Genomic DNA, 16,504 nt, shown 5'->3' with positions numbered 1-16,504 from the left:
CAGTCATTTTTGTTTCTGTGTAAATGAAAATATATATACGTTTATGCCTATGTACATAATTAACTTCTAACAAAAGAAAAAAACGTTTGTATTACTAAACAAAATCTCAAAAGCCAACAAACAGATCTTGGACCGAACAGCAAAAAATAAAAAACAAAAATATCAAAACACAACAAACTAAAACCAGGGTGATAATATCATTTTCGTATTGTTTGATACACCATTTCACAAGTATTAACATATTCAGAGTTTATTCTTGACAATATGGAAGCTTATCAGATGATTGTCGGACATTGCAACAGGTAATGATTTCTTAGTCGATTATATATAATACCATAAATAAATTTGTTTAATGTTAAATTCAAACCGATTAACTTTGAATTCAAATCAGCAAATATTTCACTATTTAGCTTTCCAATGAACCTTCAAGCCATGTATTGTAAATTCATGATTACAATGAAACAAGGACAGGTCAATTAAAAAAACTACGACATAATAGGAACGCACTGGCCGGAAATATTTGAAGATGTAAGCCACGCCCAGACGTGGAATCTTATCACGCTAGTCGGAATGAAATTATATTAAACATGTATTAAAATTCATGAGATTATTTTTTTATCGAGACCAAGACGCCGGCTGTTTTAGTCGGAGTAGTGCCCGTCTAAAGAGAGTTACCCCGACTTTCCTCCGACCAAGATTCTGATTTCTAAGCGCATCTTGACCAAAGCAGCACAAGTCTGGGTCGCGATAAGATATCTTGGGAATTGTAATCCATGCAAAACAGAATTTTACAAGGATCCCTCGTCTGAACGAGGCTATAAAGTGCTACGTTTTCATAAATGTAAAGTTGGACGTTCATGATTTGGGTTAAATCAATTATTTTCATGAGTTGAGCATATGTACAGCGACACACTTAAGGCAATCAAGATTATGAGGATATATCTAAATCTAATTTACAAAATAAAAGTAATTATGTCATCGAGCCCCTGATAACCGAGCATCTAAACTATTTACAAATAGTCTACAGGACATCTACTAAAGTACGGAAAGGTCATTTCTTTCGCCATTTTTGTTTATTTTAGCAGAGTGGCCAGCGTTAAATCCAACGCAGGGTGTAAATATGGAAACAAAGTACATACAACTGGAGATGGTTGGACACAGTAAGACAGTTAACGGTAGTTAAGATGACTTTGCGCAAAATCCTCTCATGAGATCTTGCCCGAAGTGCAAATAATAGTTCACATTCGAAACAAATGACTGGTTCCAAGATGTTCTTGTTTCCACGTAACGACCGCTGTGTCGCTTAGCGAGACCTTAGTCTGGTAAAAAAAAAATGATAATTTACCAATGGATTTGATAATGGTTTGTACAAGACGTACATGGAGTTGGAGGCACTCAACTGTGACTTACATGACCAGTTTAGGGAATTGCATTCGGCGTAGACATGTAGTCCTGTCTCTATTAGTGTTTTGAAAGAATGAGTTCACAGGTAGAACAGGCGAGTTTATAATGGTGCCACTGTCAATATCCTGTTCTGCCCTTTGTCTTTTCACTGTATAAACTCCGATTTCACAGTAATTTTAAGCTTTAGAGCGTCCTTCCCCTTCGATAGGGCAGCCGAAGATATCTTTAAAGGCCGTTTCATTGAGTACAGATTTGGTGCTTCTCATTGGTTCATGTTGCAGAAGTAATCATGCCCTTGAAACAAATGTCACAATGTCATAAAATAAAGTCGCGGCTTGGTAAATCGTAACCGTCCACTTGCGGAGCTAGTCATACAGGAGTCCCCGCGGGCGATTTTGGAAGCTTGATTCGACCATTGCGACCTTGGTCGCCAGATGACGGACGCACTAATCTTTGCGAAGCGGGGCTCCCGTGAAATATTGGTCGTTTAAAAAGAATCTTTGGGCTCCATTTTGACCTGTCGCCTTCCCTCGTCCACGGGTCAGATGCGATCGTACTGCACGTGTAAGCGGCAGATTGCGGAGAGAGTTCTATATATTGGTTCGCTATGAAAGACGAGTCAGACTCAGAGTCCTCAAAGAACTGTTGATGGGGCGGAACGTCCCCAGTGATATCTGGACACACAAAGGCAACATGTTTCTTACCAGCGGAACAATGCCTCTCGTTTGGGGCTTTCAGTATACATGGAAGCTGCGTGTTGTTGCTATTGTTTTGGTTGCCTTCCGCAGGGACACTACCTTGCACATTTTCCTTACTAGCGTTCAGTGCACCTACTTGTCCGGCCAATTGATTCTCATCAGACCCATTGGCCTTGGTGCCGTTTCGCTGTAGGTTATTGTTCTCACGCGTCAGTTTGTCTTGAAGAAATAGATTCTGTTCCATGACAGGCGTGTTCCCGTGGACGATCAGCGCTTCATCAGATCCTACACCTACCGGTTGGTCATCAGTTATAGAATTTTCACCGCTTCGGAAACCGTTTTCCTCATCCTCTTCAACTCTTTCATTTTCAGGCTCAAAGCCGTTGACTTTCTCATCCAGAAGCACCTCTCCTGTTGTCAGTGCAGTTGTCTCCTTTTCAAGGATCGTTGCTGGGGAATCCGAAGCAGGCCAATCTGGTAGCTTCTCGTTGCTACCCTCATGAACTGGTTTCAATGGAACCAGCTCTTCCCGTCTTCCCACACCGACGTAGCTCGGAACTTTGCCGTTGCCGACGTGGTCTCCGCCATCGTGTTTGGAGTGAATGGTTGTCTTGACGGTGGCACACGTATCCTCATTGGATCCTCTCCTGAAATGAGAAAGGTTGTTCGCGAGGCTGTTCTGTCGCGAATGGGAACCCCTTCTTGAAATGTTCCGTTGCGATGGTAGCGTGTTCTCTTCTCTCCATCTCCTCAGCAATCTCTTGATAACATTTTGGACCTATACAAAAAAAAAGAATAATATTAAATCATTGAACGATCGGGGATAGCGGTTCAGTAGTAAATGGATGGTCATCCGCTAGGGGTTGCCCCAGAAATGAAAAGAGAAGAGCAAAAAAAAAAAGAGGAAAAGAGGAATGAAGAGTATAAGAAAATAAATCTGGTCATTCAATCGAGAAAATATTCACTGTAATTTAGTGGCCGTGTCTTTATCAAAGCATACTTCTTGATGCTAGTGTTACCAAACCCCTCAAATATAGATGGTCGGGTATGCTGTTTCATCGCCGTGTTCCATGCAATTACGATATTAATTGTAAAATTGCATAATTTCATGTACAGCTTCATTAAAGGTATTCATTCCCGGAATTCAAGAGGGAGCTATTGGACCATTTTGTTGCATTCTGTTCAGAAGCCGAAGCAAGCGCGCACTAAATATCGTCAGAGGTCGGGCACTCAGGATATGGCATCTGCGTAAGCGTCGTATAACGTTCGATCAATGGGCAGCTGGCGCAAAACCGCGCACTTTTAAATCCCGGGAATGTGTACCTTTACAACAGCCCTGAGATTTGAAATATAAGGACTCGTTACCTCTTGATTCATATAAACATAAATGATGGCGACGAAGAAGCCCTGCGTGGACTGAAGGAACGCATTCAAGTACCGATATACATAGGTGGAGGCGTTGGGCTTCTCCGGGCTTGGCTCCAGGAGAAGCATGAAGTAAGATGCTCCGAGCAGAGGCAAAAGGACCACTATTCCTCGGACACCTTTCCTGTAGAAGAATGTGTAAAGCGACAGGGTGGAGTCAAGCAAGGTATCCAGAACGAGGCAAGGGACGTTGGAACAAAAATGAACATTCAATCACGAAAGGGGGGGCGTGACAACTTTCCTTGATTTTGATTGGCTGGTTATCACTGTTTGTTACTATGGTACATGTCGGATCAAACAAGTTTGACGGATAAAACGTCTGACAAGTCATTTCATGAAATACTCCCCTAGTAGCGAAAATCGTTTGAAGAAAAACATCATTTGTCATGATAAGGATGAAACGACCACGAGATTAAAATTGTTTGTATTATAGTTCAAATCACGATGTGCAAATCCAGGATAGACCCAGGTCTTATCCCACATACCAACAGAGGTGTATTTTTGTAGTAAACAAAATGTCTGCACTGGGAAAAATATTAATATTCCCCAATGGGTATGATAATATGGACTTTACCTTAAAATGACAGGAACGTTCACCAGAACGCTAAATACTACAATAAAAGTCAGCGACCGTGCGAATTTCCCTCACAGAAGGTAAAAGAGAAATGTGTTCACTCGTTCTCAACAGTATTTTGTCTAGAGGTACACCATGAAATTGCACAAGACGGAAAAAAGGTATCGTTGCCGCATGTGCGAAACAGGAATTAATTTGGTTGATCATTTTTTTTTTCCAGTAAATACTATTGTAGTAATTGGCATTCTCATTGAAGCTCCTGTTCTGGAACACAAAAGGAATCTCAGATTATATCGGAACGATCTTGTTGGAACTTACCTGTATTGTTGCGTTTCAAAGGAATGCGAAGCCCTCAATTTGGTGACGAGAATAACCATTATATGAACCATGAAGCACACGTTGACCTGGGTGAAAAAAAAAGCGAAATTCATGGGTTTTATAGTCACCTCGTCCGATTCCAGTTGGTCTAAAACACAGATCCTTACTATGGTTAAACAGGTTTTCCCAAGAACTATCAAAGAGTTCTAGCTGTTATTTGTACAATCATAGTTGGTCTAATAACACTCTTTGAGCAGTAGGAAGGTGTTTCCAAAAAGGAGCCAACGTTCGGCCGAGAATTACCGAGGAATAAACTCGGTAATAGATTGTATAATCTTCTTCAAGTGTGGCATAAGTTTATACTTACGAGTGTTTAAATTTTGTCATTCGATTTATGTTTAATCAAGAGTCCCAGTGTCGCATACGGCAGCATGACACCCCCCCCTCCCTTATGATACTCACTAGAGTATTCCTGCACGATCATGATTCAATACTTACCAGTATAACTATTATGATAGGCACTCGAATTATATACTCTGCATTGCTGTTTTGGAAACATCTGTGACACAAAAAAATATTTTGAAAAAAAATAGAATATGTAGATAAAAACAACATGATTACGAACTGTTTAATTCATTATAAATACTATTGACTTGAACCAATTTAATAGCATAAGAAAGTAATATGTTTTTTTGTCTCCACGAAAATAATACAGAAAATGTGTAGAAATAAAACATAGTTACTGACAAAAAACCTCTTGTGGTCATTATACTGTGATTGGTATCACCGAGTGTTTCGATTCCTTGGTGAGGGTTTGTGCTATTAAATGATAAACATTATAATTATGATTGATTTCAAAGAAATGAAAATCCTGATTCGGCAGAATTTTAATGATGCCGTCTCTGAAATGTTTAGCCGAGGTGATTCCTGCAACTCAAATATTTTTTTTCCTGCAACTAAAATATTTTTTGTTTTAAATGATATATATATATACCAATATATACCAATCATTTTTCGTGAACAACGCCATCTACGTTCTAACATTGATAGATGACAACAATTTCTTATCCGACCGTACAACTTTGGAGGGGCGAATCTATGTATAATTTTCAACTGGACTGCACTCTAAAAGTCCCTTTTATTAACATTTCAAAATTTGCATACTCACTCGGTTTCTGAGCCTGAAGCTAGTATTGTCACAGTAATACCATAAGCTGCTGAAAATATGACCGGTAATCCTGTGTATTGTGTAAATGAAAATAAGGGGAAAAAATCCTTGTAAAAACTGAAAAAATGAGCGTACGTGTATTTCATTTAGTAAGTTATCTTTATCAAGATATGAATTATGAATTTATTTTTTACAAAAAATGACAATCTACATTGTAATCTTTCTACCTCATTCGTATCAGCCTCCCAAGCTGCAATACAAAAAGTACAAAAGCTGTCAACCAGAGGCGCATTGTTTTATTTATTTATTTATTTTAGAATAGTGCACTTGAACCTTGAAGAATAATCCCTTTCAGCAGCTTTAAAGCTATCCCGGGATGAAAACATTCTGTGTATCGCTGCGAAGTGCCATGGTGGAGTAATTAGAAATTTGAATCATATACATTAAAAGTGTGCGTGCGCCGTGCCTGTAATAATTCTGTACCTTTCAGAAAATCTGTATGAAATGTCACTTCGTGTAAAATTGTTCTCAAAATACTAAATTTCATTGCTTTTGTACAAAGAAACCCAGCTAACGATGTATGATCTGATTATCAGAAAACAAAGATCAAAACGTGAATTTAGCGCCTTTTGATTATGCAGATTTGTGTTTTTTGGATAAAAGGCAAATAAGAATAAGGACCATTTACACTGTATACACATCAACTGAGTGGATATATGGTGTGTTTATGCTTCCATTGCGAGGACAGAATCAGCGTTTTCAAACGTCGATTCAAAACGCCGATCGTAAACGTGGTTCTGGGAGAGTTGTTTATGCTTAATTTTTCAGAGACGAAATCACAATCTCCAGCTGGCTTCGCATCGTAATTTTCGTTGAGCAGGAAAGCTAGGTCAAATTGGGCGCGCCCTTTTTCGATTTTTTTTTTCGAGTGTTGTTATGGGGAAGGTACGTTGACTGTTATATAAACATCGAACAATTTCCGATATTTTAGTCATTGCATGGAGCTTCTTGATATAGTCATATAATTTCCACCATGGTGAGGATAATAGTAAGAAAAATAAAGAATATTAAGTATACAAAATAATGAAATATCTATTTGTTTATGCTACTGGGGCATCTGGCGATGTCCCTCACTGTAACTCATGTTGCAGGTTTTTTTTTGTGTAAATCCCTTAGTCCTCAACGTTCATCGTGATGACAAATTGGAAGAGTAATACTAGTAATAGTACTACACATGCAAAACAAGGGAGATGAGAGGTAATTCCGTGGAAGTAACATGTGACCATGGATCAATGCGTCTGTATTTGCCCGCGAATTTTCATCTCACCGGAAGCATGTACCAAATAATGTCATTTAAACACGTTTACGATAGTGGTTCTGTTTATACTTCCCCAGAAAGCCTGATTCTGGTCAAACGACGTTTACAAACGCACCTTTTTGTGAGTTTACGATCGGCGTTTTGAAACAGCGTTTAAATGAAAGTAAGCATGGACGCAACCGTGTTTTGGACTAATCACGTTTGGAAACGCTGATTCTGGCCTGAAAAGTGGAAGCATAAACACGGCCATAGTCGCACCAACGGAATCGATATCAAATCAACCAACGGTATGTCATTTGAATAAAGTAATAGCTTTGGTCAGTGTGTAGTCGGTTTTTTTTCTTCTGATGTGACTGGGTCTGGATGAGGGGAATATCTTACCCCAGCCTATGAGACAATACACCCAAAATTTCTCTCTCCGGACGGTGAGGGCTCTTACAACCATGGTGTGGAGATAAAGACCTTCTACGAACATCCAAAAGAAGCTGGTCAGATTGATGTAGAAAACGGCCGTTGCCTGCAACCGGCAGTACCACTACAGAATAAAAAAAATGCAATACCCATAATGAGGGAATTGGTAAAATCTACACACACACACACACACACAAGATAAATTTAGAATATGGACTGTTTCATAGATAATTATACTAATGACCGGGCAAATTTATGTACATTGTATATTTGTAAGAGGGCGATGTGGATCCTTGATACTTGAATAAATAATTTTCATCTCAAAACAATGTCCGGTCATTAGACTTTGCTAATGACCGTTCGTTCATCACCGGTCATTAGTGAATCTACGCATTAGGCCGAATAAATGACAGGTCACGTGCGCGTACGCAACCAATGATATCACCAAAATTAGAGATTTCCCATTAAACGAAATCTGACTGACTTTGGACTCTAATTGGCACGAATGCCTCCGAATTTGCAATAGTGTCTGTATAAGCAATGTGAAGCAGAATAAAAAAAACCCTGATGATAGACAGTGTTATTTGTTTCCGAGATGGGTAACATGGTCTAGACTACCTTTACTTTGTCTAGCCTACTTTCTTTTTGGTCTCATCCCGCAGGGTCAAATCATAATTTCTCTACAACCAGTTCGTGTACTGACAAATTTTGGTCTAATTCTCATTTAACCCATTTACACCTTTCGTCTATTTTCCAGTAAAGTTATGCCAATTTTGTTAAGTATCCACTTGGTATAACTTTGCAGCAAATAGACAAAGTTTAATTTATATCTGCATTAAACAGAATATGCTAAATGACAGTTAGTCCCCAGAGTATCAAATCACGATCGACCAAGCAGGTATTGCAAGTAACATGCATAATACATCTGAAAATTAGGCCATCTGCTAAGTAGACCCGGTGGTTACAAAACTGTACCCTTTAAGTAATTTAGTGCATTGTTACTACTGTTATCATAGAACTAACTAGCTGCAGGCCAGTGTCTGGACTTATGCTCCACTCCACAAAACGGTTTACTCTGGCAGAGCGTGAAAAAAAATTCAAAGATCCCGAGCGCCCACTTTTGTTTAAAAAATGTCAGCGATTAGGAACATGAAAAAAAAAATACTTACTGCTCTTTCGGCCACCTCCGAGAAAGTACTAATAATGATCATGAGGAAAAAGATGAGATATAGAAGTAGAAAACTGGTCACAAGGTTCAGATGAATGTAATTCCTTACACATCGTAAACTCCTGTTGGATATAAAGAAATGGGAAAAGGGAGGGGAAAGAAAGAAAACAAAAATAAGAGAAGAGGAGACAGTCATAATTAGAAAAAAAGAAAATAAGTGAATATTATGTTAAAAAAAGAATATTTGTTTGAAGTATGGTATATGTAGAAGAAAAACAATGAAATGGTAAATAACACAAAATCAGAACATTGATAACAAAAATGAAAGAATTACGTTGTGTTACGATGGAATGAAAAAGAGAGCTGTTATTTTGTGCACGATATAAGAAATTTATTTTTCTTGAGGGGTTTTGACAACGCTTCAAATGTTTACAATTGAGATAGTAAAAGACAACAGAAACATTAAAGACAATATTTTTTTATCTAAAATATCAAACAAAATGAGATTATAGTTAAATATATAATTATAATTAATTCATAAAAAGATTTTCCAATTCATATTCAACATGTGTATAGCTCCATCAGTGATATACATGTACATAAATTGTCATGGAGTTTTATATAAGTCTACTTATAAAGCCAGGATACATATTTCATACAATTATTCACAATTCCCTTAAAAAAAACAACTGTGGGTACCGATTCTTTCGGTAAAGAATCTTGCGAATTCTATTTTAAGAAGATAAATCACCATAATTATCGGAACAAAATGCCAATGTGCTGTAAATGGCTGCGGGGCTGAAGCCAGTGTAATAATGTCCAACTGAGCGCATAGGGGTGCATTTGGCAGTGATATGCGCTATATAAGTATGTTGGTATTATTATTATTATTAAAAACTAAAATATGAATATCAACATACTTAAAATAAACAAGAATGACAAACGCCCCCAGTAGGGTAGTGAAGGAAAGGCTGTAACCCGTATATATCAGAATATCTGCAGCTTTCTCGTGTGGATTGGAGTCCTAAGAAGATACAAGATAAGATATAAGACAAACATTAAAAAACATAAAATTGATATTTTACCTTAAATGTAATCAGTTTAGGTTATAGTATTCATTTTTTTCTCTTTCAAGTGTTCAATCGTCCATTTAACAATCACGCCATTTTCTCTTCCATTTACTTGGTTATCAAGAAATGCTATTAAGAACATGGATTTATCCCTCCAAAATAATTCATTAGATGTATCTGGCTCCATCTAAGACAGATAATAGAGTTATTTCATACGAAAACATAGATCGCCAATCAGATTTGATCTTGATAATAAAGAGTTGCAAATATTCTCTCAAAATTTATGGTTAATATCATATCTACAGCTTTGGCAAATATCTGATTAACTTTAATAAAAGAAAATCCAGTAAGAGATCATTAAAAACTTCAACCATAAAACTGAAAAAAATAATGCTTAAGATAAATCTAGAAATACGTATCACCTATTTCTTTCTTCTACCTCAAACGTCAATGATTTGAATCATTTCAATTCAAGCCTACTAAAATGCTGATACAAACAATTACGATTTAAACGTGACTTCAAAATGAATGAAATATATTGAGGGACATCTAAACGAAAATTCAATACTTACATCAAAGTCCGTCACTGCCTTGCATTCGCTATAATCCGATTTATTATCATTTCCCCAAGAGCCATTGAATAAACACAATCTAGTCACAGTATCTGTAAAATCAATTATAATGATGATAATAAAATCATCAGCAACTCTTGTAATAACCAAAACGATGATGATGTTGATGACATTAATAATGATGATGATGATAATGATAATATTAATTATTATACTTTTAAAAGAAGGTAGGCATTTCGCAATTTTATGTGAATCTGATTTCCACAACTATAAACAGATAAAGACAGTAGGTCTTACTACCAATAAAAGACACAACTTCATTCTATGTTGAAAAGAAATCAGCTGATCTTATGTGAGAGAACGTAACTTTGCATCTGACAAATATTCCAAACTGCGTGTTTGCAGTTTGAAGTTCCAGTTACCACTGATGATGACTAATGGGCGTATTCCATTTCATTAAATTGAACGTTGGAATAGTCAAATTGAAAAATCATATTTGCACTAACCATTGGTGTTGTAAAAGATACCGTTGAAGAACTGCGGACATTGCATTTCAACAAGACCTGGTGGACTGGCTTTCCAACATTGGATCTCATCGTAATAACTCGGGCAGTACGTACCTGCAAGATAAAAAAACGTTCATAAGTGATACCTGGGCCATACCGCGGAGACCATTCTCCGGAACATAGTTTGAGGGATGTTCAACAAAACTGGCCGTAAGCTGAGCACGGCTTTATGAACGAATCGAAATGTCCTCGTGCTATTCACATGAGATCCCCCTAAATTTCCCTAATTATTTTAACAAAGTGGTACTGACTTCCCTACAGCTTCAAAAGCCCCCAATCTCAATGTGACAACATGATGGACTTTGCACTAAAGTGTTGTTATCAACATAATTGCATTACTCTAAAAAGTTCCCAAATCAATATTTCCTTATAAAAATGAGCACAAGAACACATTCGAGTCTTAGTTAATTCACACGGAAGGTGACGATCAGCTTTTGAACATCAGCCCCTAAACTTTATTCTTTCTCGTAACTTTCAGACACTATCCATCATAAACATGGTGTTGAATGGTCTTGGAGTGTGATGGATTGCGAGTGGCGATCGATCTCCAGTCACGATAAAGGTTAGATTCATCACAAAAGATTTATCACCACTGGTGATTGATAGCGCGCTATCGATTGCGAGTGGCGATAACATTTGCAAGAGAGAGAGAGAGAGAGGGGGGGGGGGTGATATACCGGTCGCATTTGGAATTTCAGGGCCACTTTCAATCATACGTAAAACCTTACGAAACAACCCAAATTAATCTTTTCTACAATTGAATCAATTTTAATTAGAACATTAGTATACAGCCTGTCCAAATGTGACTTGATTTGGGTTTTCATTTGACAAACTTCCTTTGTAAACTTTGAACGAATAGAAAACGAAAGCTAAAAGTTCCTATTGGCCATCAGCACATCCGCCAGAGCACGGTGATTCTTTCAAACAGATTCATCAGCACGCTCAAGGCCGGGGAAAATGCCTACTATGATCATGATGATCTCATCTGCTTGTTCCTGACAAGATGTCCGCAGGGTATGCCATTGATCTTCACGTTGAAATTCCGTTATGGTACTAACCAGGTAACCCGATTCATCCAGAGCTTTCGGCAAGTTATATCAATCAAGTACGTCGTATTGCATGATACGTTACCTTGACTTGAAAAATATCTTCGAATGTTTTCTAATTTTTCACGAGTCCCGGATATTTTCTTTAACATTTCTCCTAGTATTCTCTCTTTTTTTATTCGTAAATGAACATGATTAACAGTGACTTTGAATTCTACACTGTGAATTGCCTGAGGAAGATCAAATGAGCCATGAGGTTCGATAAATCATTTCTGTTCGGGCTGATTAGATTTTCAAACAAATATAAAAATGTATTTTTTCATCTAAACAAAAAAGTAACACAAATTATCTGCGGTATCAAATTTATTGGAATATTTCCGAATTTCCTCGTAATCGTAAATAGTTAAAATCAATGTAGACGCCACTAAAATGTGTAATATTTTCTGTTGCAGTCAAGGAGATTGCAATAAACAGGTAAAGAATTACAGTGATCCCGGGTTTAAAGCCGTAGCATAATACGACAAAGCCAACCCTGCAAATAGTTTATATAAAATAAGCAGGCCCCATATTATACAGAAATGAAAATGGGAACGCAAATGAATCAATGATATGAACATGAGCAGTGAGGACCCTCCCCAAGGTCACGGAATTCCGGATAGACAGAGAACTGAGCTTGAAAACTTTTTCGCATCTCTTTTCTAGAATACCTGCAAAAGAGAAATGAAAATATATTACGCATTGGAAATTGTTTGACTGGGATTACCAACCATTTTCTGCCTCGAAGTCAAAGTAAATTGGCTCCAGAATTTTGCGGAGTATGCACTGATCCACTGGGCTGCTGTAGTTGTACCCTTCCGACTCCGCTACCTGCTTCACGGCCAGCTCAAACGTAGATGCGTTGAGAAGCTGACTTTCCGGTTCATCCAGGGGATTCTCTGACGGTGTGTGAGGGGCATCTGTCGGGGGTTGTGTGGTGGGCCGACGGACAAGATAAGTCATCTCCATCTTGGCAGTGGTGTTTGGCTTTGTTGTGTTAGAATCCGATGGGGTTGGTGATACTGTAGAGGTGGCGTTGCCGTCACCGGATTCTACTGGCAGCGACTCATTGGTGGAAGACTTGGTAGGCTGTGGGGAAGATTGTACAGCTGGTGATGGAGTAGTGGTACCACTTGCAGATCCCGTTTGGTTTTGGTCGCCGCTGGCGAGTGGTGTGGCAGCCGCTGGATCTGTTTGGCAGTAAACAGGTCCAATCAGAAGGAACAGCGCCCCCAGAGTTAGAGCCTGCATCAAAGAATAAAATACGGAGAAGTAATCAATTTCTCTCCAATCATAATGCGAGAAACAATAATAATTTCCTGTATTCTAAAGAAAGTACTGCTCTTCAGGCCTTGGGGTACCATTGAAAAGATAATTCATCTCTAAATCGTCCAAATGATGAATCAAGTCAATGCCATAATCTCATTAAAATTGAAATCGTAAACAAATGATATAATCATATTTCATATGAAACATTAAAATGCGGAGGAAGCTTTCTGAAACTTGCCTCGAAAGCTTACGACATTTACAAGGAAAATTATTAATCCCATTCCATTTAAGAGCGGCTTTACTTCGTGGTTTTAGCAAGCCAGGGGAAAAATACTAATTTGTTTATCTTCACAAAAACATCACGTGATAAATGAATCCGTAGTATACGAATAATATTCCAAGGAATTGAAAATTCAATTTTCTCATGTAAAAAGCTGCTTAAGAAAAGAAGGCGGAAAGCGACTTATATGCATAGGAAATACTGGTAGAACGAGGTTTTGACGTGCAAGGGAAATGACACCTGAAAAACCAGGCAACTGGCAAATTTCGAATGAATTTAAAAGAAATGGAATTATAGTTACAGAGGTGCAGTGTATAGGCGGTATATGATATTGAACCCTTGTCTGATGGTATAAGAACAATGTTGTGTAATAACACTATGAATAATTATAGGCCATAAATTGCCCGGGCATTGGCCCAGGGTACTCAGATATAATCATCATGATTACCATTGAACACAGTCCCCCCCCCCCTCCAAAAAAAAAACGCAAAAGTGAAGTGGCTAAACTCAATAATGTATTAAGAATATCAAACAAATATCATGCATCTTGCGTATCGCAACAAACTTTATAAACGCCTTACGTTGTGCAAGTTGTATGTGAAATGCAATTTCAAATATTCCCCCTAAACCCATACATTGGAAACTAGGGTTTAAGATATTGCAATATGCATATGGAATCTCTGAGGACATTGGCATCATACGATGTAGTCCCTCAAGTACTAAGACCCCACAATGTAAGAAACCTTATAAGGATCATATCTAGGCCATTGGCCTTATACAGAATTCGAATGGGGTTTATTGCTAGTAAATTGGTTTTATGCCTGCGCAACCTGCTTTTTTTTAGTACAATTAATTTATACTGCTATTTCATCGATTTCTCCTCCGGTACGAAATATTCGAATTTCTTTTTGTGACTACAACCTCGCGTGCTTCGTCAGAGAAGCTGAAGCCCTTCCAACTTTTACCAAAAGAACTGTAGATTGTTTACGTTGCCGAGGGATCGACTAATTTCTAGAAAATTAGCGAAATAAAGGGCACGCTACGACTGCCCTGAAACAATGAAAAGCAGAAAATAATTTTCCATCAGGCATTTCATATAGATTTCATTTGCCGTCCGAATGCATACTGTCGAAAGGTAAAGACTTGAGAATGGATCTAAAAGTATATAAGCAATAAATCAATTGTACTCGATATCATGTCTTCGGGAAAGGCCGACGGGGTAGTAGCATCACAACAAAGAAGACCACAAGTTTAAAGTCAATAGTTGGAGAGCAAGCTGACGTCATGCGTCCAAGCTTGACGAATAATTTGTTTTTTCTTATCACACCTATTACACAGAAGATGAGTGTCAAATGCCTCTAATTTTGTATCTGTTACACTCTAAAAAATGTTGGGCAACATACGGTCCACACAACAATTGGTTAAAACTTTATCCAATTCTGGGTAGTTTTACACCAATAATATGTGCTTTGGGTGAAAACTACACAGTATTGGTTGAAAACTACCCAGAATTGGATAAAGTTTTAACCAATTGTTGTGTGGACCGTATGTTGCCCAACATTTTTTAGAGTGTATGGTATTTTCAGATTGCATATGTGCCACGTGTGTGGGTCATTTTAATGACTAAATTTACACACCAATTCTAAATATGCAACTTAAACTTAGATTTGCCACCCTAGGTTATGTAAACGCCACAAGGTTATACAAATTTCGAATAGAAAAGAACGAGAGGGGAGTATTTTAACGTATAAAATGTCACAATAGCGTAGTTTTCGGTGATTAAAAGATGGTTTCCCACCTGACACCCTCCTCATTAAAATACCATGGTACCGCCCTAAGTCCATACAAATTTTTATGCGAAACCCGTCCCTAGGCATTGCACCCCCATGCTCCCCCTCCCCCCCCCCCCCGATCCGTTCTTGCTTAATCATCTATATGCCTAGTGGTTTCTGGCCACCAATAAACAGACAAATGAAATTAGACCTCATCAATTTATATCCAGGGGCGATTGGTCGTAGACGTGCATTGAGACCGATCTAGGGTGAAACTTCAAGAAAAGGGGGTTATGAAAACCATCGTATTCTAGCCGGCCAGCCCTCCCCGCTCTCCATAGTTATTCAAGCCTTGAGAAAAATTGATTTTCAAGCGGGGAAAAGGGGTCGTCACAAACCTTATTCTTGTTGCCAGAGGGTGCGAAGGCGTTGGGATATCTCTCTTCAGTTAACATTAACGCCAATTCAAAACAATATTAGGTCGAGCACTTAGGCATTGAAAGAATCGATATCTAACCGAAAAACGACTGTTCTGTGTAGTTCGATGAGGGAGAAATCATCATATAAGTTAATATAAAAATTGTGAATAATAGGAATATAAAGGATTTTCTACGGAAATCTGTACTTTTCAAGAGTAAGTAGATTATAATTTTACAGTAGTCAGTCATGCGTTAAACGTTAGATGTAACAGAATCAGCAAAACAAAAACAAGACACCCCCTAAAAAAAGAAAGTAGTCCTGCTCCATATCAGCACCACGAATTGCCACTTATTCATGTTACATTTTGTTGAAAGACTTCTAGAAGGCATCGTATCAATGTATATGTAAAGTTATTTGCCTACATTGCCAAGAACAAGAGGCCGAGTCTTATGAAGGTATCTTGCCAGAACAGTCTTTCGAGTCACCAATTTATGATGCACCGTGTGAAACAAATTTTAACAAATAATTTTCAAACATGCTTCACTTCAGTTTTCGTACACAATATGATAGGGATATTATTATCATTATTAAAGAAATATAACAGTAAGCTTGGTGATTTTTTTTTGATTGATTATGATTAATTTACAAAAGTTCGCACAAGGCAAATTCGCTGGTGTGATCATGCTGGTGATTGTGGCATTAGCTGACTGCTGTAAGAAAGTCTAAGGTTCTGCTCATCTATATAATAAAACTCAATTTCTATTAAGACTTGGAAAAGAATCTACAAAAATCCTAACAGCTTTCAGGTTTCAGGAAGAAACTAGATATTTCGTTTGATGTCGAGGTTCTTCGGATCTGCCAACATTCTCCGGACTTCAAAATTTAAGCTCATCGTATAAAGATTAGGGCATTATACCAGGTATCCAGGCAAATACAGGCACCTGGTAGGTAATATCTCATGTATATATTCATTGAGTTATTATTACTTT

The 16,504-nt window shown here is 37.9% G+C and overlaps 1 protein-coding gene across 1 annotated transcript; it reads right to left on the bottom strand.

Annotated features, from left to right (window-relative positions):
- Positions 1 to 759: 759 nt before the first annotated feature.
- LOC129274264 (PDF receptor-like) lies at positions 760 to 15,550 on the bottom strand. The gene is made up of 12 exons (XM_064108283.1): positions 15,494 to 15,550; positions 12,506 to 13,019; positions 10,633 to 10,746; positions 10,127 to 10,218; positions 9,405 to 9,508; positions 8,486 to 8,606; positions 7,287 to 7,440; positions 5,588 to 5,657; positions 4,918 to 4,978; positions 4,420 to 4,505; positions 3,468 to 3,651; positions 760 to 2,880 (listed from the first exon to the last, which is right to left on the bottom strand). Exons 1-12 carry the CDS (start codon positions 15,548 to 15,550, stop codon positions 1,774 to 1,776), a joined length of 2,664 nt encoding a protein of 887 aa, XP_063964353.1. The 3' UTR covers positions 760 to 1,773.
- Between the last annotated feature and the right edge of the window lie 954 nt (positions 15,551 to 16,504).

The sequence above is a fragment of the Lytechinus pictus genome, chromosome 13 (genome assembly GCF_037042905.1).
Source record: "Lytechinus pictus isolate F3 Inbred chromosome 13, Lp3.0, whole genome shotgun sequence".
Taxonomy (NCBI): Eukaryota; Metazoa; Echinodermata; class Echinoidea; order Temnopleuroida; family Toxopneustidae; genus Lytechinus; species Lytechinus pictus.
This window is presented reverse-complemented; position numbering and strand designations above follow the sequence as displayed.

Coding starts and splice junctions, on each gene's coding strand:
- LOC129274264 (XM_064108283.1), bottom strand. CDS start 15,550: ATGTTAACTGAAGAGAGATATCCCAACGCCTTCGCACCCTCTGGCAAC. Junction 13,020..15,493: donor CCTCTGGCAACAAGAATAAG/GTTTGTGACGAC, acceptor TCTTTGATGCAG/GCTCTAACTCTGGGGGCGCT. Junction 10,219..10,632: donor TATCTTTTACAACACCAATG/GTTAGTGCAAAT, acceptor TTGATTTTACAG/ATACTGTGACTAGATTGTGT.